This window comes from Canis lupus, chromosome 3, assembly GCF_011100685.1.
Source record: "Canis lupus familiaris isolate Mischka breed German Shepherd chromosome 3, alternate assembly UU_Cfam_GSD_1.0, whole genome shotgun sequence".
Lineage (NCBI taxonomy): Eukaryota > Metazoa > Chordata > Mammalia > Carnivora > Canidae > Canis > Canis lupus.
The window spans coordinates 28,833,373-28,853,784 of NC_049224.1; the positions used below are offsets into that span (position 1 = coordinate 28,833,373).

A 20,412-nucleotide genomic window follows, 5' to 3' on the forward strand; every position below is an offset into this window, starting at 1 on the left:
GCCAAAGGCAGGCGCCAAACCACTGTGCCACCCAGGGATCCCTAAAATAAATAAATCTTAAAAAAAAAAAAAAACTGATTAAAAAAGTGGGCAGAGGACTTGTATAGACATTATTCCAAAGAAGGCATACAGATGGCCAACAAACACATGAAAGGGTGTTCATCATCACTTACTAAAAGCAAATCAAAACTACAAAGAGGTATCAACCTCATACCTGTCAGAATGGCTAGAATCAAAACTCAAGAAGCAAGTATTGGTGAGGATGTGGAGAAAAAAGAACCCACATGCACTCTTGGTAGGAATACAAACCTTTACAGCCACTCTGGAAAATAGTGTGGAGTTTCCTCAAAAAGTTAAAAATGGAACTACCCTATGATCCAGCAATCAGACTACTGTGTGTTTTACCCAAATAACACAAAAACACTAATTCAAAGGGATACACACAAGTATACCCTATTTTATAGCAGCATTATTTACAGTAATCAAGATAAGATATGGAAGCAGCTTAAGTGTTCATTGATTGATGAATGGATAAAGAAGATGTAATATGTGTTTACATGTGCGTGCGCACACACACACACACACACACACACACACAGGAATGTTAACCATAAAGAAGAATGAAATTTTGCCATTTGCAACAACATAGATGGAGCTGGAGAGTATAATGCTAAGTGAAATAAGTCAGTCAGAGAAAGACAAATACCTTATGATTTCACTCATATGTAGAATTTTAAAAACAAAACAAGCTAACAGTGGGGAAAAAAGAAACAAATCAATAAACAGACTCTCAACTAGGGAGAACAAATTGGTGGTTACCAGAGGGGAGATGGATGGGAGGATAGGTGGAATAGGTGTTAGGGATTAAGGAGTACACTTGTCATGAGCACTGAATGATTAAAATAAAAACTTTAAAAAAAATAAAAAAAAAATCATTGCTTCAAGCAAACCAAACAAATGAGACACTACCTCACACTTGTCAGATTAGCTATTAGTAAAAACACAAAAAACCCACAAATATTAATGAGGAAGTAGAGAGAAGGGAACGCTCATACACTATTGGTGGAAAAGTAAATTGGTACAACCACTATGGAAAACAGTAGGGAAGTTCCTCAAAAAAATTAAAAATAGAAATACCATACAATCTAGCAATCCTGCTTCTGGGTATCTGTCCAAAGATATATGCACCTCTATGTTCACTGCAGCAGCATTTGCATTCACCAAGGTATGGAAGCAACTTAACTGTCCGCTGATAGATAAATTGATACAGAGGATATGATGTGATATACAGACTTAGAAATATTACTCAGCCATAAAAAAAAATGAAGTCTTGCCATTTGCAACAACATGGATGGACCTAGGGGTTGTTATGCTAAGTGAAATAAATGAGAGAAAGAGAAATACTGTGTGATTTCACTTATATATGGAATCTGAAAAGCAAAAATAAATGAACAAACAATATAGAAACAGACTCAGATACAGAAGTCAGTAACCAGAATAGGGAGGCTCTGAGGGGCAGTTGAAATAGGTAAAGGGGTTTAAGAGGTACAAACTTCCAGTTATAAATAAGGCATAAGGCATGGGAATATTAAGGTACAACATAAGGCATAAAGTCAATTATAAAGTTATAACAACTTTGTATGGTGGCAGATGATAACTAGAGTTATTGTGGTATCATGCTGTAATGTATAAACATATCAAGTCACTATAATATATGCCTGAATAAAATTATAAAGTTTGAGCCAAATTTGTATCATTTTTCACTATTGGCAAAGATTTTACAGGTTTACATAATTTTTAACCTATTGGCAAAGATTTTAAAGCAATAGCCAGTGTTGCTAAGGTTTGGAGAAACAGGCGTCCTACACATGTTTTTGATAGGAATAAAAATAGGTGCAGTTTTTAGAGTCATTTTAGCAATATTTGCCAAAACTTAAATTGCACACATTCTTTGATGTAGCAATTCTTTTTTAGGAATTTATCCTACAGACAAAATAGGAAAATCAGATTTTACTTTCTTTTTTAAGACCTCTTATTTTAATGGCTTAATTTTACAGTTAAAGTCCATATTCCTAAGTTTCTAAGACATTTAGGTGATCTGACTCCTGCCTGCTTCTTATCCATGGTGCTCTTTTGCATTTCCTAAATATACCAGTCTCATTCCTGTCAAGAGCCTTTGTACTGCTGTTACCCAAGAACACTTCTTCAGATTTTCTTAGGGCTTCTTATCTTTCAAATACCAGCTCAAAAGTCATCTTCTTTTACACATCTTCACTGATCAGTCTTGATTGTTTTCACAGCATTTTTCACTATCTGAAATTACCATAAATATGTGTAGTACTAGCTTATTATCTGTCTCACCAAATTACGATGCAAGTTCCATGAGAATAAGATGCTTGTCTGTTTTACTGCTATTCCTAGTACTTAGAATGGCACATGGCAGGTAACGACTTCAAGCTCAATTACAAAGCTGTAATCTAGACAGCATGGTACTGGCACAAAAATAGGCACATAGATCAGTGGAACAGAATAGAGAACCCAGAAATGGGCCCTCAACTCTATGGTCAACTAATCTTTGACAAGGCAGGAAAAAATAACCAATGGAAAAAAGACAGTGTCTTCAACAAATGGTATTGGGAAAAGTGGACAGCCACATGCAAAATGAAGCTGGACCGTTTCCTCACACCATATACGAAAATAAACTCAAAATGGATGAAGGACCTAAATGTGAGACAGAAATCCTTCAAAATCCTAGAGGAGACAGGCAGCAACCTTCACGACCTCGACCCCAGCAACTTCTCACTAGACCTGTCCCCAAAGGTAAGGTAAACAATGGCAAAAATGAACTATTGGGGTTCAAATGAACTATTTTCAAATGAACTATATTGAAATGAACTATTGGGGAACTACTTCATCAAGATAGAAAGCTTTTGCACAGCAAAAGAAACAGTCAACCAAAAGATAGTCGACAGAATGGGAGAAAATATTTGCAAATGACATATCAGATGAAGAGCTAGTATCCAGAATCTCTAAAGAACTTGTCAAACTCAACTTCCAAAGAACAAACAATCCAATCAAGAAATGGGCAGAAGACATGAAAAAATGCTTCACGTCGCTGGGCATCAGGGAAATAGAAATCAAAACCACAATGAGATACCCTCCCCACACCAGTCAGAATGGCTAAAAATAACAAGTCAAGAAATGACAAATGTTGGCGGGGATGCAGAGAAAGAGGAACTCTCATATATTGTTAGTGGGAATGCAAGCAGGTAGCCACTCTGGAGAACAGTATGGAGCCTCTTCAAAAAGTTGAAAATAGAGCTACCGTACAACTCTGCAATTGCATTACTGGGTATTTATCCCAAGGGTATAAATGTAGTGAATCAAAGGGGCACCTGCACCCCAATGTTTATAGCAGCAATGTTCACAATAGCCAGACTATGGAAAGAGCCCAGATGTCCATAGACAGGTGAATGGATAAAGAAAAGATGGTGTGTATGTGTACACACACACACACACACACACAATGGAATACTACTCAGCCATCTAAAAGAATGAAGTCTTGGTATTTGCAACACATGGGTAAATATGCTAAGTGAAATAATCAGAGAAATACAACTATATGATCTTGCTCATATGTGGAATTTAAGAAACAACAGAATCATAGAGGAAGAGGGAAAAATAACAAAATCAGAGAGGGAGACAAATAAAAAGAGACTTGATTCTAGGAAACAAACTAGAGGGTTGCTGGAGGGGAGAATAGTAGGGAGCTGGGGTAACTGGATGATGGGCATTAAGGAGGGCATGTGATGTAATGATCATTGGGTGTTACATAAAACTGATGCATCACTAACCTCTACCTCTGAAACCAATAATATATGTTAATTAATTGAATTTAAATTTAAAAATAAAAATAATAAAATGTAAGTTTTGAGAACTGAAACGTAAGATTCTTTTTAATTGCAAGGAAATTTCATCCTGACAAATTTTAACTTAACATAGGATATATTTCTGTTTGCTTTTAATACCTGATAACTATTTCTTTAAAAATCTTTTATTCTGTGTTTGTCAGAAATGACACTTGAAACCTCTCTTTTTAAGATGTCAGTTCAGCAAATATTTGTGGATTGTCTGCTAAGTGTAAGAGTACTTTGCTAGATATCCTTTTTTGTTTGCTGGAACAGATAAATAGAATTTAGTCATCTCTTCTAGAGACTAATATCTAGTTCAGGGCACAGATACCCGAACAAAAAAGGCACAAAATATGAATCAATGAAGAGGGAAACAAAAACCAATTAAAAAGCTACAGAGACCCTTTTGGAAGAACTGTGATTTGAGCTCAGACATAAAGATAAGCAGAGTGTTAGGGGAGAGAAGCTTTGTTGACAATGGTTCTTAAGATGCTGACATCATTTATGCTGCTTATTAGTCTATAGTAGTTCTCCATTGTCCATGATAAATAGTTTGTTAATCAGAAACTAAAAGTCACTCTTCAGTAATAGCTTGAGTTCTCAGCTGTGAGAATTAGATTAATTTTGAAGGAGGGTCAAAAACATTCCTTAAGTTTTATCTGAGAGACACATTATAATCCACAGAGGTTTTGCATTTCATATACTAGGAAAACTGTAAGTACTAAAATTTATCTATGTCTTCTTTCAGAAAACATTTATTGGGTGCTTGTTATCATATAACAAGCTGCTGCATGCTGGAGATTTTAAATGTATACAACATTGCCACTACCAAGGAACTCTGTTTCTCCCATTATAGTTTGAGAGTTCCTAGGATATTTTATATTTCTGAAAATGAAGATATCTTTTAGTACTCCATACCATGTGATCTTGACAGGATGATCATAAAAAAACAATCATACCCTGTGTTCTTTTATAAGAAATATAAACCTGGGATCCCTGGGTGGCGCAGCAGTTTGGCGCCTGCCTTTGGCCCGGGGCGCAATCCTGGAGACCCGGGATCAAGTCCCACGTCGGGCTCCCGGTGCATGGGGCCTGCTTCTCCCTCTGCCTGTGTCTCTGCCTCTCTCTCTCTCTCTCTCTGTGACTATCATAAATAAATTAAAAAAAAAAGAAAAGAAATATAAACCTATGTAATTATACTATTGGTACAACTAACTCTTAAAAATTTTTATCAGCCACCAGTAATCATGCTTCAGATGTCATAAACGTTATGGTCTATGATATCATATTGTGGAATAAATTGTAATAGAGGCAGTGGAATGGAGTGACTGAGGAAACAATGGAGCTGGAGTGTCTGAGTTTGAATCCCGGTTCTTTTAATTACCAGCAGGGTAATGTTGGACAAGTTACTTAAGCTTACTGTGCTCTTGGGATAATAGTAATACTTCTTAGGCTTATAAATGGATTAAATGAGTTGATAAATGTAAAAGTCCTTAAAATTCTGCTGGGCATGTGATAAGCATTATATAACGATGTTACCTATGATGGAGATGATGATAATATTGGAGCAACAAGCAATTACATTTAACAAGTTAAAAAGCTTCATATTAAACCAGTATATATTAAAACTTTTATGTATTCCTAAGTTTGATGCAAAACTTTGATCAGAAGAATAATTGTATAATTATCTTATAATTAAATATATTGTTGACTCTTGAACAATGTGGAGGTTAAGGGACACTAACATCCACATTATCACTTTTGAATCTTCAAAGATTTAACTGCTAATAGTTCACTGTTGACTAGAAGCCTTACTAATAACACAGTCAGTTTACACATATTTTGTATGTTATTGGTATTATATATCATGTTCTTAAAATAAAGAAAAACAAGTGTTATTAAGAAAATCATAAGAAAGAGGAAATACATTTTTAGCATTATACTGCGTCCAAAAAAAATGTGTAAGTGGACCCTCACAGTTTAAACCTGTGTTCCTCAAGAGTCAACTGTACTTCAGTAAAGAAAAAAGTGTTTTTGCAGAAAGTTTTAAAAATAAAAAGAAAATGGATTTGTAATCCAAATACCCTGGGTTTACCATCTGACATGCCAGTTCAGATCTTTTCATATGCAAATCCCCTCTGCCCCAAAATGTGATCATACTGGAATACTTTTATCATTTATTTATCATTTACATTCCTTTCCCTGCCATAGATACTCTTTAACAATTTCATTTTTAATGACTGCATAGTTATCCTTTATATTGTTGTAATAAATTTTGTTTAACAGGTTTACTATTGTTGGAAATTTAACCTGTTTCCTTTTTTTGTCTTCGTAATCAGTGAAGCAGTATACATCATCATAAGTATGTTACTACATTATCTCCCTTACTGTTTTCTTAATACAAATCCCCAGGAGTAGAGTTGTAAGGGACAAACGCTTTGAAGAATTCTCTTGTCTAAAATTGCCCTTCCCACTGAGGGGGGCACTTGATGGGATGAGCACTGGGTGTTATGCTATACGTTAACAAATTGAACTCCAATAAAAATAAAATAATAAAATATAAAATAAAATAAAATAAAAAATAAAATATAAAATAAAATAAAATAAAATAAAATAAAATAAAATAAAATAAAATAAAATAAAATAAATAATAAAATAAAATTGCCCTTCCCAAAGCTTGTACCACCTTACACAGTATTGGTATGAGAGTACTGATTCCTTATACCCTTACTGATGCTGAATTTTCTACTTAAAAGTTGCCTTTGCCATTTTGAGGGGTAGAAATGATACCTGGTTTTAATTTGTATGCCAGGTTATTTTTATTTTCTATTTTTTTTAACTAAGAGAATCATGATTTTCTTACACATTAATTAAATACGTAAGCATAGTCAACTCATCTCAGAATCCAGTTTAGGATTAACTTTCAGTGCAAGTTTTTATCTTGTCAAACCTGTGAACAGATGTATAGTCATTTCTTTAATACCAAAGCCTCTGTCTTCTTAAATGATACTAAAAGCTTGTCTTTTTTTTTTTAAGTGAAACTTTAGTATGAGATTGTGGCTTGTCTTTTGATGTCCTTTTCCTCTCTGTCTTTAGGACAAGCCATATTCAGAATCAGAGGCTATTTCTTACTCATTTTTTTCCCTTACATGGGCATTTAATATTTTGGATGGATGGATCGAAGGACAAACAACTGAACAAACATTTAGAAGCTACCAGAAAAGTGACCTTTGGAAAGCCATGTAAAGGCAACATATTTTGATCCAAGATAGGAGAACTAGTTCCTGGTCCCACAGTGATTCTTCCATTCACTTGTTTTATGACCTTTGCAAGGCATAATCTCCCTATGACTCCGTTTACAAATGTCTTTAAATGTTTTTTCTGCCCTCTCAACTATTTTTATCTTTAGTCCTTTTCATGTCATGCATAAATTATTGAACATTCTTCCTCACTGCCAGCCTGACTGTTCCCTTTCAGTTTGTTCATTGTACTGATATCCAGCAGTACATATATCATTACTCTTTTTGGTAGTTTTTAACAGCTCCCTTTGGTGTACAGGATAAATATAACCCTCTTAGCTTTACATGTTCCCACCTCTCAGCCTTTGTTCATAGTATTTTCTTACCTACTGATTCACCAGCTTCTTCCTTTCCTTTTATTTAAACCCTTTTCTTAACTAAAAACTGGGTTTCATTTCCTCCTATTCGTGAAGCTTTCTCTTACCACCATATATCCCCATTGGTCTTCCCTCTCTCTGTCCCCAACTCCCTGTGACACTTGCTAAATGTACATTGATTTTCAACATAAGTCTGAGGGAGCCTGGGGATTTGTAGCAGTGTTTCAGGCACACTGAAGGTACAAGGGAAAAAGCAAAGGCTCCATTCCCTCCTCCACTCTGCTTTTTCTGTTGTATATGTTGAAATTTTATTTAACGCTTCCTTTGAAAATTTTCTCCTTTGGGCAATATCATTTTTTATTCCTAACTTTATTCATATTTTTTCTGCCTAAATACAGGATATTGTGAGACTAAATGAGATAAAGATGGTTTGAATAATCCTTTCAAATTAAGTAAATGTTACTTCCTTTATGGTCTTATTTTGAACTGAGAAGTTGTTGGAAGCTAAGACTTTTTCCACATTTTAAATTTTCATTCAACAATCAAGCAGTTACTAAGCACTAAAAATATATTAACAGACTAGTAGAAATAAAAAGACACAAATTTGTATTACAAGAGAGGTATGATTCCAAGTAGAACAAAGAAGACACATATAAGCTGTGTTTTGGTGAGTCACCTGGTGCTTTACTTCTAAGTGGTACCTTAATTGGTAGACATTCCAAAGTAAACAAGGCAGAAAAGAACCTTCTTAGGTAAAGAGAATAGAATATAAAAGACTCAAAGCCATGAAACAAGATAATGGGAACTACTAATCAGTAGAGGCTGAACATAGGAGTTGCTCATGAAATTGAGAGAGACCAGTGTTACCCAATATGATGCCTAATGGCCACACATAGCTACTTAAATTTAAATTTGAAGTGCAATTATTTAGTCATACTAGCCATATTTCAAGAGTATATTAGGTATATATATGCTAGTGTCCACTATATTGGACGGCATAGCTATAGAACATTTCCATCATCACAGAAAGTTCTTTTTTTTTTTAATTTTATTTATTTATTCATGAGACACACACACACACACACACACACACACACAGGCAGAGACATTGGCAGAGGGAGAAGCAGGCTCCATGCAGGGAGCCCAATGTGGGACTCGATCCTGGGACTCCAGGATCACGCCCTGGGCCGAAGGCAGACGCTAAACCACTGAGCCACCCAGGCATCCCCCCTCACAGAAAGTTCTATTGGACACTGACGAGCTAGATCATAGAGAACCTTATGCACTTAATTAAGTTGTTAGACTTTTATAGATAGTTGTGAGCCTCTGAAGAGTCTTAAAGCAGGGGAGGATGAGATCTATACTTCAAAGATTTTCAAATTTCCACATACCTGATATCATGTGCTTAGTGGTTTTAGAATCAAAAATTTCTATCTAGCACATAGCTTTTGCTGACAAAGTATAATTAGAAGTGAGTTAGGTATCCTGGGCCCTTGTATTTATTTCAGTGGAGAGTGAAATACAGAAAGGATTTAAATACCCTTTTAAGACTTCTGGCTCTGATAGAGAACCCTTTTTTTTTTTTAATTTTTATTTATTTATGATAGACACAGAGAGAGAGGGGGGGGGGGGCACAGAGACAAGCAGGCTCCATGTACCAGGAGCCAGACGTGGGATTCGATCCCGGGTCTCCAGGATCACTCCCTGGGCCAAAGGCAGGCGCCAAACCGCTGCGCCACCCAGGGATCCCTGATAGAGAACTCTTGAAAACCATTGCTATTCTTTATATTAGCTGAAAAAAATGTTTCTTTACCTTTTTTCTTTTTTACTGAAGTTACTGGATGATAAATGTTAGTGATAACGTTATGTGATAAAAATTTTCAAAAACTATTACTCAGGATATTTGTATCCTTATTTTGTTATAGGATTTGCCATTATGTTTTGAAAGCTAAGACAAATAACTGCCGTGACTTGATACTAACTTAACTAAATCAGGATGTTAAATAGAATTGTCATAGATTTATTAATCACGGTAATTTAATTAGATTTACTAACAAAATAAAAATGTAGCTTTTAATAATATGAATTAAATTTTCATGCATATTTGCTAATTTGGGCCTTTTCTTACAGTTAACCCAGTATCCACACCAGTTGTACTTCCCACACCAGCTCTTTCTCCAAGCTTAATAGCTGATCTTGAAGGTTTAAACTTGTCAACTTCTTCATCAGTCATCAGTGTAAGTAATTTTCAAAATAATACTAGCTCCGTTTTCATGTGATACTATTGCATCTTTCTTATTAAAGTGCAAATAATCAAAGTGGATTCTTAGTCTTGAAGAGTGTCTCCTCTGAACAAGTTCAATTTAGGTCTGAGCTTTTAATTTTATAAATACTTTTAAAATTTGCTCTACCCAAACCATTATCCTCATAATTGACTTCTGCTTGTTATTCACATTTAATTATCATGTGTACATTTTTCTCTGGCACTCTTACATATGTATAACATACAAGCATTCTTTGCCACATTGAGTTTGTTTATATACATAAATTCTGCCATGAAGAATTATTGTCTATGTTAACAGACTTATATTCCCACATTCTATTTCTATTACACTGTTCTTTTACCAGAGGCAACTAAAAGTACCTGACATTTTCGTTTTAAAATTCAAGATTATGTTTCTCTTTGAATTATCTTTATATGTTTATTTACATGCACTAGTATCTCTAAAAAAATTTTTTAATGCTACATATGGGGTATGGCTTTAAGTGAGGCAAGAGACTGGCCTATCTCAAAATAATGCCAAAACCATCGGCCTGTCCTAGTATCTGAAACTGCAATAACTTTTTCTGTGTTAGCGTATTATATCTACTAACCTTTCACTCTAAATCAGGCATGCTGCCTGAGATGTATAATCTGTTGATATGCTTGACCTCCTGTTAATTTGTTGTCAGAAACCTGACAAAGTAAGAGATAAAATGATAAGTTCTGATGGGAACATAGGTAGGTAGCTTGAATAGATCTGGTTAATCACTGGTTCCTGTGGCTGGCAGGGTACTGCAGGGTACGTAATTGGGGATCTGAGCTGAGGAGCATAGAGCTGATTCTGCCACAAGTGAGAAAGAGGAGTACCTAATCCTTGTACATTGTTACAGAAACTTTCCCATCAAAGCAAATGTGATTATCAGGACCATTTGGTTCAGAAATCACAAGTGAATACTATTAAGCTGAGCATGTTGTTTTAAGTTGTAGAATGGTGTGATCTCTAACTGCTGAGAAATGAGTAAGAACTATATCTGGTTTTAGTTTGATATTCTTCTTGCTAACAGGAAAAGGCACATTGAAAAAGATGGGGAGAAAGCAGTGAAAAGAAGCAGTTAAATCTTTCTTATTTAAGTAATAAATATTTCTTGAGCATTTGGGTAGGCTGTAAAGAGAAAGTAGTAGTCAAAAAAATCTATAGTGAAGCAGTTAGTCCTTAGGGGAAAGGAGGGACCTAAAACCTTGGGAGGCAGTGAGATGATGGATAAATAACTTGAGCTTTGGTATCAGATGACCAGGGTACAGACCTCTGCTTAGCCACTTACTAGCTATGTGGTTGGGCAAGTTGGTGTGTAACTTTTCTGCACCTCACTTTCCTCTGAAGATAATATATACCCTATAGGATTGGTATGACTTTAATGAGATCATAAATATATAGCTCTTAGAACAGTGACTGGCACATTGTCATTACTCAGTAAATAATAACTAATATTTTTAAAAGTGATGTGATAATGGACCCTATGTAGACTCTCATACTTTATTAACTGTAAGAAGAACACGGTTGAGATTAGGAAAGTTTGCAATAAAGTTTCATTCATCACAAAGTAATTGAAGGACTCACCCTTTTATACTAAGAAAAATATTTATTGGGGTGGTCTTTTCAAAGGAAAGGAAAAGCACTCCATCCAAAGAGTGTACCAAAAAAGGACTGCCAAAATGGGTAGAGGAGATTGGGGATACGGGCTTCTAGTTATGAAATAAGTAAGTCACGGGAATAAAAGGTATAGCTTAGGGAATACAGTTAGTGATATTGTAATAGTTTTGTATGGTGACAGGTGGTAGCTACACTTCTGGTGAGCATAGCATAATATAGAGCAAAGCTGAACCATTTTGTTGTATACCTGAAAGTATAATTGTGTGTAAACTATACTCACAAAAAAAAAAAAAAAAAAGACTGTCAAGTTCAGCTGAATAAAAAGCAGGATCTCAGACCTCATCACCAAAAGCTAACAAAATAAACAAATAGTAGTAATAAGAATGGCAACCAGAAGTTCACCAGCAACAATCAAATAAGGAAAGGGATAGAACTTGAACAAAGAGAAAGGTAGAACTTCAAAAAGTGGAGCCTATTGAAATAATATATTTTTTAAAGATTTATTTATTTATTCATCAGAGACAAAGGGAGAGAGAAGCAGAAACATAGGCAGAGGGAGAAGCAGGCTCCGTGAGGGGAGCCCGATGCGGGACTCAATCCCGGATCCTGGGATCACACCCTGAGCTGAAGGCATATGTTTTACTGCTGAGCCACCCAGGCATCCTGAAATAACCAGAATGTTTTGATGCAGAACGGCATGGTTCCTAATCTCAACTCCAGCCCACAAAACAGTACTTTGAAAAGATTAATGAAGCTAATTGCCAGTTTTTCATTATGTATATGAATTTAGAAAGAAATGGACTAAAGATATCAAAAGAAAATGCAAGAATTACAACGCTCATATGATGGTATGGGACGTCTACAAATATGGGAGCCTTTTGGATCCAAAAATGAAATTCATAGATAAGAGTACATCCATAATTTTAAAATCAACATGTTTCCCTTAGTGAATAAAAGGAAAGAAATAATTTTCAATAAGGTAATAGTTATATTGCTATATAAATACTTGTCCATGATTACACTAGAAATGTACTGAAGTAGTTAAATAATGCTGGCACTAATATGTATGTAGAACCACCATGAGTGTGTCAACTATAAATGCAGACTAATATAGGTGTATTAGCAACTCAAATAGTTTGGGTTGTGGTGTTGCCATCAGTAACATAATTTTCCAAAACATTGAAGTTTCTAGTAGTTGTATTCCAAGTTTATATGACTTTCTAGTCCTTAGATGATTTTCATTTGTTTCAGTGGGTTATTTAACCTTATTTTCCTTGTGTATTTGGTAGAATAGGGGTAGATTTTTTTTTTTGAAATTACCAAAATATTTGTAGTGAAACAGTTCCTTTTTCACACTAACTATTTTTCAAATGAAAAATTCACTATTTGTTCTTTTTAAATTATATATTCAGAACACAGAGATTCTTAAACATAATTCCCAACGAATATCATTATCATTATAAAGAAAGGCCTAGTTTTTCAAGCTGTATGAAAAACAAGATGTATAGGCACAGTATTTATTCCATTCTTAGTTGAAACTAATTGACAGTTGGCCAGATGGCTAAAAATGAAGAAACATTTCGTTTCCTGTAGCAGTATGTCAGTGAACATACTGTAAACTTTTTAGTGAATTAATGAATTTTTCTACTAGGTTATTGTTAGGCTAAGAGTTTCTAAATTGTTACACATGAAGCCCCAGGAACTCAGGCTCTGAATAATCCTCAGAATGTTACAGCTTCCAGAAGGGATGAAAAAAAAAGTGAGGTGGGAGAAAAGACAATATAAGAATAATTGTAAAATAAGAATAAATTGTTCACCTCTGGTTTTGGAAATGTTTGAGTGAAAATTGGTCTTTTCTGCTTTAAATACTCTTTCATATATTTGGGACACAAAACTATTAAAATGAATTCAACAGTTCAGGTTACCTCTGAAAACTTTTGATATATTTTTTCCTGATAAACATCAACATGAAATCTGGTCTCATTCTTTGCATTTTCATGTTTCTTTTCAAATTAGTTTTATAAGAAAATTTATTAATTTGCTTACTTAATATTAAGATTTTTATTTCTATAAGAAAATTTATTAATTTGCTTACTTAATATTAAGATTTTTATTTCTATTTATTTTATTTCTAAGATATTTATTTCTACTTAATATTTAGATTTTTATTTCTATTTTTATTTCCTCTACAGAGAAATGACTTCTGGGTTCAATCCCCCAATGCTATGAAACCCATAATGGAAGTATAATACCTGTGGTTCTTTAGCACCTAATCACAAGCCAGAAGGTTTCTATGGGAATATACTTTTTAAGAGTTCTAGTTTAAAATACCAAGAATTCATTTAGAAAGTCAGCACAACATTTAGGAAATGCATTGAATTTGGAACCCATATACTTGCTGTCTATCTGTTGTCTATCTATTGTCTATTGGCTGAGTTTGTTATTATCATCATGACTATGGGCAATTCATTGACTTGTGTAAACTCTAATTTTTGAATTTATATAATGGAAATAATACTTTTCCTAAGCAATTATGTTTTCATGAAAAGTAAATGAAGTAATTAGCCTGAAAAAGTTTGAATTCTGTTCTATGGCTGTCATGTGGTATGAGAAGAGACAGATGAAGTTCTGGGAAACATCATGCTTTAAAGGCAACAAAGGAAAAGGCTAAGAAGATGAGTCAGTAAAGGAAGTGAATTATAGAACATGGTATCAGGAAACTCACAGATTAGGAAAGGAAACAGACAAATCATTTTATTGTAGTAAGTGCTACAATGGAGGTATAAATCTGCTTAGGTGCTACTGGTTGATCAAGATCTCTTAGAAAATAATTTTTTTTTTTCTTTAAGAAAAAAATTTCTATATCTGACCTTGGAACTGAATCTAGGAGAATAGTAAGAGTTTGTCTATGTGGCTAGAGTAGAACAAGAATGATATACTAACAGAGGAAATAGGGTATGCAAATGCTCGAGGTATGAACAGACTTGGAATATTAGAGAAACAGTAGTTCAATGTGGCTCAAGTATAGCACAAATAGGTTGGAATAACAAGTCTGATGTTGGAAAAATATGTTGGTGACATTACTGGCATGGGAAAATTGTAGTAATGACTCCTTTAACTTACTGCTTTCCAATCTTTTCATGTTATGGTACATACAGAAAAGTGATAATATTTGTAGTATGCTCTAGAGTGAACAGAGACTACTGCAGGAGGTGATAGGTACCCAGCCTAGGTGCTCCAACTACCACAGGCCCCACCTGGCCTTCCTGAGGGCTAATGGTGGGAGCAGCAGCACAACACAACTTCTAACCTATTGGTGGCACACTAGTGAAGAAGCACTGACTTAGCTGCTATAAAATAAGTGATTTGATCTTCAGGGATCACAATATCCAAGTGGAATTAACTTAGGAGGGTACAGGAAAATTCACTTAAAAAATGATCATTATAGAAAACAAGGCAATAGATTGAAGAATTATAACTAATTCCAGGAACAGTCCATGAAAGAAAAACTAGAATTGGAAAAAGAAAAGCCCTACTCGATACAATATGCTACTGGAAGTTATCCAAACTCCATGTTAAGGGCACAGTCCTGCCCACTGTTAAATTGGCCTGAGACTGTTGAGATCAACTGCAGGTTTAGGGATTTCCTAAAACTACCCTCAAGTTTGATAATTCACTGAAATACTCAAAGAACTCAGGAAAGCACTGTACTTAAGACTGCAGTCTTATTATAGCAATAGGATACAAATTAGAACCAACCAAAGGAAGAAAAAGATATTCTGGGTGGGTTTGAAATTCATAGCTTCCAGGTTACCCAACTGGCATCAAGGGTGGTATGCACAGAGCATCTGCTTAGCCTTAGTTGTTTGGGCTTGCTGTGAATCACTTTCTTGGCAGCAGCTATCAGGTATGGTCTATAAGGGCTTGCTGTGAATAATTAAAGACACTTCTATCACTCATGAATTTCCAAGGGTTTAGAAATTACCTCTCAAGAGCTACGACCAAGTCCAGATCTCTCTTTGAGTGACACTAAATTCCTTACTACGCATGTGCCAGTAAATATTTCATTCATTCAACAAGTATTTATTCAGGCCAGAATATAAGGCAGGTGCCAAAGGTACAGTGAACAAGTTGAGCTAGGTTTCTGCCCTCAGAGAGTTTATAATTGAGTAAATGATATAATGAAAAATGTCATCAAAGACATATAGTAATACAGGTGATTTATTGTATAACATTGTTTTGCCCATTTGGGAATTTCTGTAGATACAGGTTGTCATTTTTGTTATTATTTCTCTGATTTTATATTGGCTACGCTCTATGGTCCAACCTATCTCCCTCTGTGCTATTATAGCTGAAAATCTAATGAGAGTTACTTTTGACATTTAACAGACTTTAAAATTTAGATATCTAAACTACTTTTCCTTTCTAGCAAGTAGAAGGATAATTTTCACAGTCCGTGATGTTCACAATCTGCTTTCCTTGAATTGCTGCTGTGAAACATCACTTCCTCACTTAACAATGTTGAATAAAGCCTCATGATGCCTGGGAGAAGACAGTGGAAATAATAGCATTAAACTAAGGTTTGTGAGTGTTCTTACAAGTAGCCAGTCTGGAGTTTACTGTGACCTGCAGAAGAATGGCCTTAAGTTTGTTATTATGACTAAGAAGTCATCTAACTACAGTCCCCTCACCCACCCTTTAAGGGATTTTCAGACTGAAGGGTAGGAAGAAAGAATCCCGTATCTAATGCACTTTATAATCAGGACAAGCAGAATAAGGCAAAGAAAAGGCATTTTTTAAAAATACATAAACCAAATTCACCATCTGAAGTTACATTTATCATTAGTTTTGTCAAGTTCCTTATGTAAGGAATATTAAAAAAAAAAAAAGGCTAGCAACTAGGCTTGCAGCTTTTGCTATTGACAGAGATTGGCAACTAATGAAGCTATAACTGTCCATGATTAGGGCTGAGGTCCTGACCCTGTTTGTGTTAGAGGAACTTAATTGGAAAATAGAGAAGAGTGACTGTCAGACCTGCTTTTGGTGTACAGGTTACTCTATCAGTTTTAAAAACAATATGAAGAAAAAAGAAACCGTAATTCATGAAGCAGAATCTGATTTACTCAGTATGAAATTTACTAAACAGAATTGGGAATTATTAGGATAATTGCATACTGTAAGGATGACAGTTATAATTGAAGTTGATTTCTGTTTCTCTTAAGTGGACTTTTATTTTAAGTAGATCTCTCTCTCTTTTTAATTAATGCTAGCTAGGCTAAGGCATTTTGGTTTTGTTTCCCAGTCAACTTGTCTTGTTTATCCAGAAGAAAGCAAGAGCTTTCTTCTTGTTGTCTGCAAGGACACAGTGCTTTGAGGGAGGGAATCTATATTGATACAAGCATTTACTAAGTCGTGTGCAAGACATTTCATGAATATGTGGTTTCTTACCCAAAACAAATAATATATCTGTGATAAAGTTTGTTTTCTAATATGATGGAAGAATTATCTTTTAAAAAACATCTGTTTTTTACATTTTAAACACTTATGGTATATTCAAGCCCCAGGCTAAAAGATGAGTCCAGTTAAGACCAAATTCCTTTGAAGAGGAAATTATAAGTCAAAATTAAAAATAATTTTGTCATTTTAAATTTGGGAAAAATCCTTTATTTGTTCTGATGAAAATGTCAGTAATCATGGAACTGTGGTAAAAATAATGAAAAATCATTGGCCTGGGTCTGCTTAAATTGAAAACATTTTTTAATTAAAATTTGACAGTATTTTGTGCTTCCATTGCCTAGCCATGTCCCATCTTACTCTTTCATTCAATTCTCCTCTGGGTATGAGTTGCTTTAATTTTTAAATTAAACTTTAAAGGTGTGTCATACTATTGCTTCATCTTTTTATTTCTGCACTACTTCAGAGGTCTTATAGTTAATACCAGACCATTATTATCTCTCCCTTTCCTACATTATTAAAAGGAGCTGCTTTTTTTTATATATAAATTTAATTTTTATTGGTGTTCAATTTGCCAACATATAGAATAACATCCAGTGCTTATCCCATCAAGTGCCCCCCTCAGTGCCCGTCACCCAGTCACCCCCCACCCCCGCCCACCTCCCCTTCCATCACCTCTAGTTCATTTCCCAGAGTTAGGAGTGTCTCATGTTCTGTCTCCCTTTCTGATATTTCCCACTCATTTTTTTCTCCTTTCCCCTTTATTGCCTTTCACTATTAAAAAAAAATTATTGTTAATTTTAGTTGCAGGATTTTTATTTGAAAATATTTTTTATTTGGCTTAAGTAAATGTATGCCAATCTAAGTCCTGACTGGTGGATAATACTTATAATGTTTTGTTGATATTGTAATAAAATTATCTACAATACAAAATCCATTATATCAGATGCTAATTAATCAGATGAACTAGTAATGATTGCGTGTTACATATTCTTTCCCAAAGAAAGCAGGTCACCCAGCAAAATATAGAAAATATGTATATAAATCGACAAGAAATTGAGGGATCAAAGAGGTAATAATAAAGAAAGCCTTGGGCCTTTCTTTTCCTCTTCTTTCTACTTTTTGATAAGTAGTTCCTTTCATTTGCTACGGGTTCACTCTTTTCAGAGCTGAAATGGTTCCCTAAGCATGTACTGACTTTTTTCCCAAGATTATGGGTTCTAGCTTCTATTTATTATAATCAAATGTACTGTAGTAGTAAATAAAGGTTTTTAAAATATTCAATTAAAAAAGATTGACTCTTTTCTGGCAGTTTTATTTTACACATCCAGAGTTGATTGAACTTTGTGTTACTGTCAACTGCTAGGTTTCAAACTTTGTTGCTTGTGTTGAATTTGTGCTATTTGCATTGAAATATACTTTTTTAAGCTTTAAGGTATCTTAGATTATTATACATTAGCCAGTTTATTAATTATTATTTAACCATACATCAGCCAAGTTAACTTCTGTTATCTTTGTTCCTCTTTTAAAAAACTTGTCAAAAATTTTATGAACATAAGATAAAGCATGGTATGGAAAATTTATATAAATAGTATTAAATCTTTTAACATGAGAAACCTGAATGAAACATGGAAAGTATTATTGTGATGCTTAAATAAACTTTGTTGCTCTTCAGAGGAGAAGAAAATGAATTAAACTATAGGGCACATGCCCAACTAATGTTAAAAAATTAATTTATTACCAGAGAGAGGAGAGCGTGGGGTAAAAATAGATAAGTACAGTATATGACCCTAATATCAAAGAAAAGTAAAAGCCACTTATCTTAGAATATATCAGACACACTATTATTCAAATCATTCAGGAATGTAATTACAGACAGCTTTTATAGACCTATCATTAAGGGTTATTTCTTTAAATTTGCAGCTGTTCCACATTACTGAATATATAAATATCTCCTCCAAATGTTAAATTAATACCAATGATATATTTTACAATTCTGTATGCACACACATGCAAACAAAATATCAGTAAGTTTTCCTTTAAAATTAATAATTTAGATTAAGAGAGATACCAAGTTTTATCTTTTTGAATCCTTATTCAAGCAGACCAACTTTGAAGAGACATGTATGATAGTTAAGGAAATGTAAACACTGTATTTTACATGAAATTAAAGGAAATTATTCTTTAATGTAGTAATAGTATTGACGTTTTCTTTAGAGTCTTTATCTGTTAGGTATACTAACCAAACTATTTCTTGAGAATTAGATTATATCTGGAATTTGCTTTTTATTTTTTCTATTTTTTATTTTTTTAAAGATTTTATTTATTTATTCATTAGAGGCAGAGAGAAGCAGAGACACAGGCAGAGGGAGAAGCAGGCTCTAGGAAGGGAGCCCGACGTGGGACTCGATCCCAGGTCTCCAGGATCATGCCTCGGGCTGAAGGCGGCGCTAAACCGCCAAGCCACCAGGGCTGCTCTGGAATTTGCTTTTTAAATAATGCAGAATAGTTTGGGCAGATGTTGAAAAAATTTTAAAGCTACTTATGGTAACTAGCTGTTCATTATATTTCTCTTTACTTTTGTGTACATTTGAAAGTTTTCATAACAAATTTTTATTTTTTTAATCTTTCTATTTATTTTTTTAAGATTTTATTTATTTATTCATAGAGACAGAGAGAGAGAGGCAGAGACACAGGCAGAGGGAGAAGCAGGCACCATGCAGGGAGCCTGACGTGGGACTCGATCCCGGGTCTCCAGGATCACACCCTGGGCTGCAGGCAGCGCTAAACTGCTGTGCCACCTGGGCTGCCCCTCATGACAAATTTTTAATACATAATCTCAGAAACTCATTTCATATTTTCACTGAAGCAAAATCCATCCCTCGTAGAATATGTAACCTGGCAAAGTTATCTTGTAAATTTAAACTAGTGCATCAAAATTTGACTTCAGTTCAAGTTGTCATCTATGAAATTAGAAGACTGTGATAGGTTGTTTTTTAAGGTCCCTTCCAGTATTAAATCTCTTGAAGTCTGTGGGAAATTAAGTAGAGAGATGCCAGTGACTTTAGTAAGATCCGTGTCAGCATAGGGAAAAGGTGCCTTATCTGGTGCCTTATCTTTTATATTAGAAACATATTGTAGATCTAATAAGACTTAGTTTCTGAGTCACTAGAAGATAGGACAGGGCCTATTTATTGGCCTTTCTAGTCCCAGTGCTTGATATATATAATAGGTGCTCATCAAAAGTGTGTTAAATGAATGAAATTAATCTTTTCCTGTTTTCTAGCTTAATCATGATACAATCCATTCCCACCGATGTCAGTTTAAAGAACTGTATTATTAATGTTAGTTTGTTACATCACTGAGAAAACCATTCCTGTCTAGAACATACCTGAAAAATAGCTATGCTCCTTACATGTCCACATAGTCTTTAGCATATAGCATTTAAGACAATGAAACGGAGAATTAAGTTACTGCTTTAAATTATTTGATTGAATGTATCTTAATAACCCATTCT

General features: G+C 34.4%; 1 protein-coding gene across 1 annotated transcript in view; it reads left to right on the forward strand.

Moving 5' to 3' along the window:
* AP3B1 (adaptor related protein complex 3 subunit beta 1) overlaps positions 1-20,412 on the forward strand; it is a 266,465-nt gene that overhangs the window by 185,489 nt on the left and 60,564 nt on the right. The window contains 1 exon segment of the mRNA NM_001002974.2: positions 9,658-9,764. Within this exon segment, the coding sequence (NP_001002974.1) occupies positions 9,658-9,764 (107 nt within the window).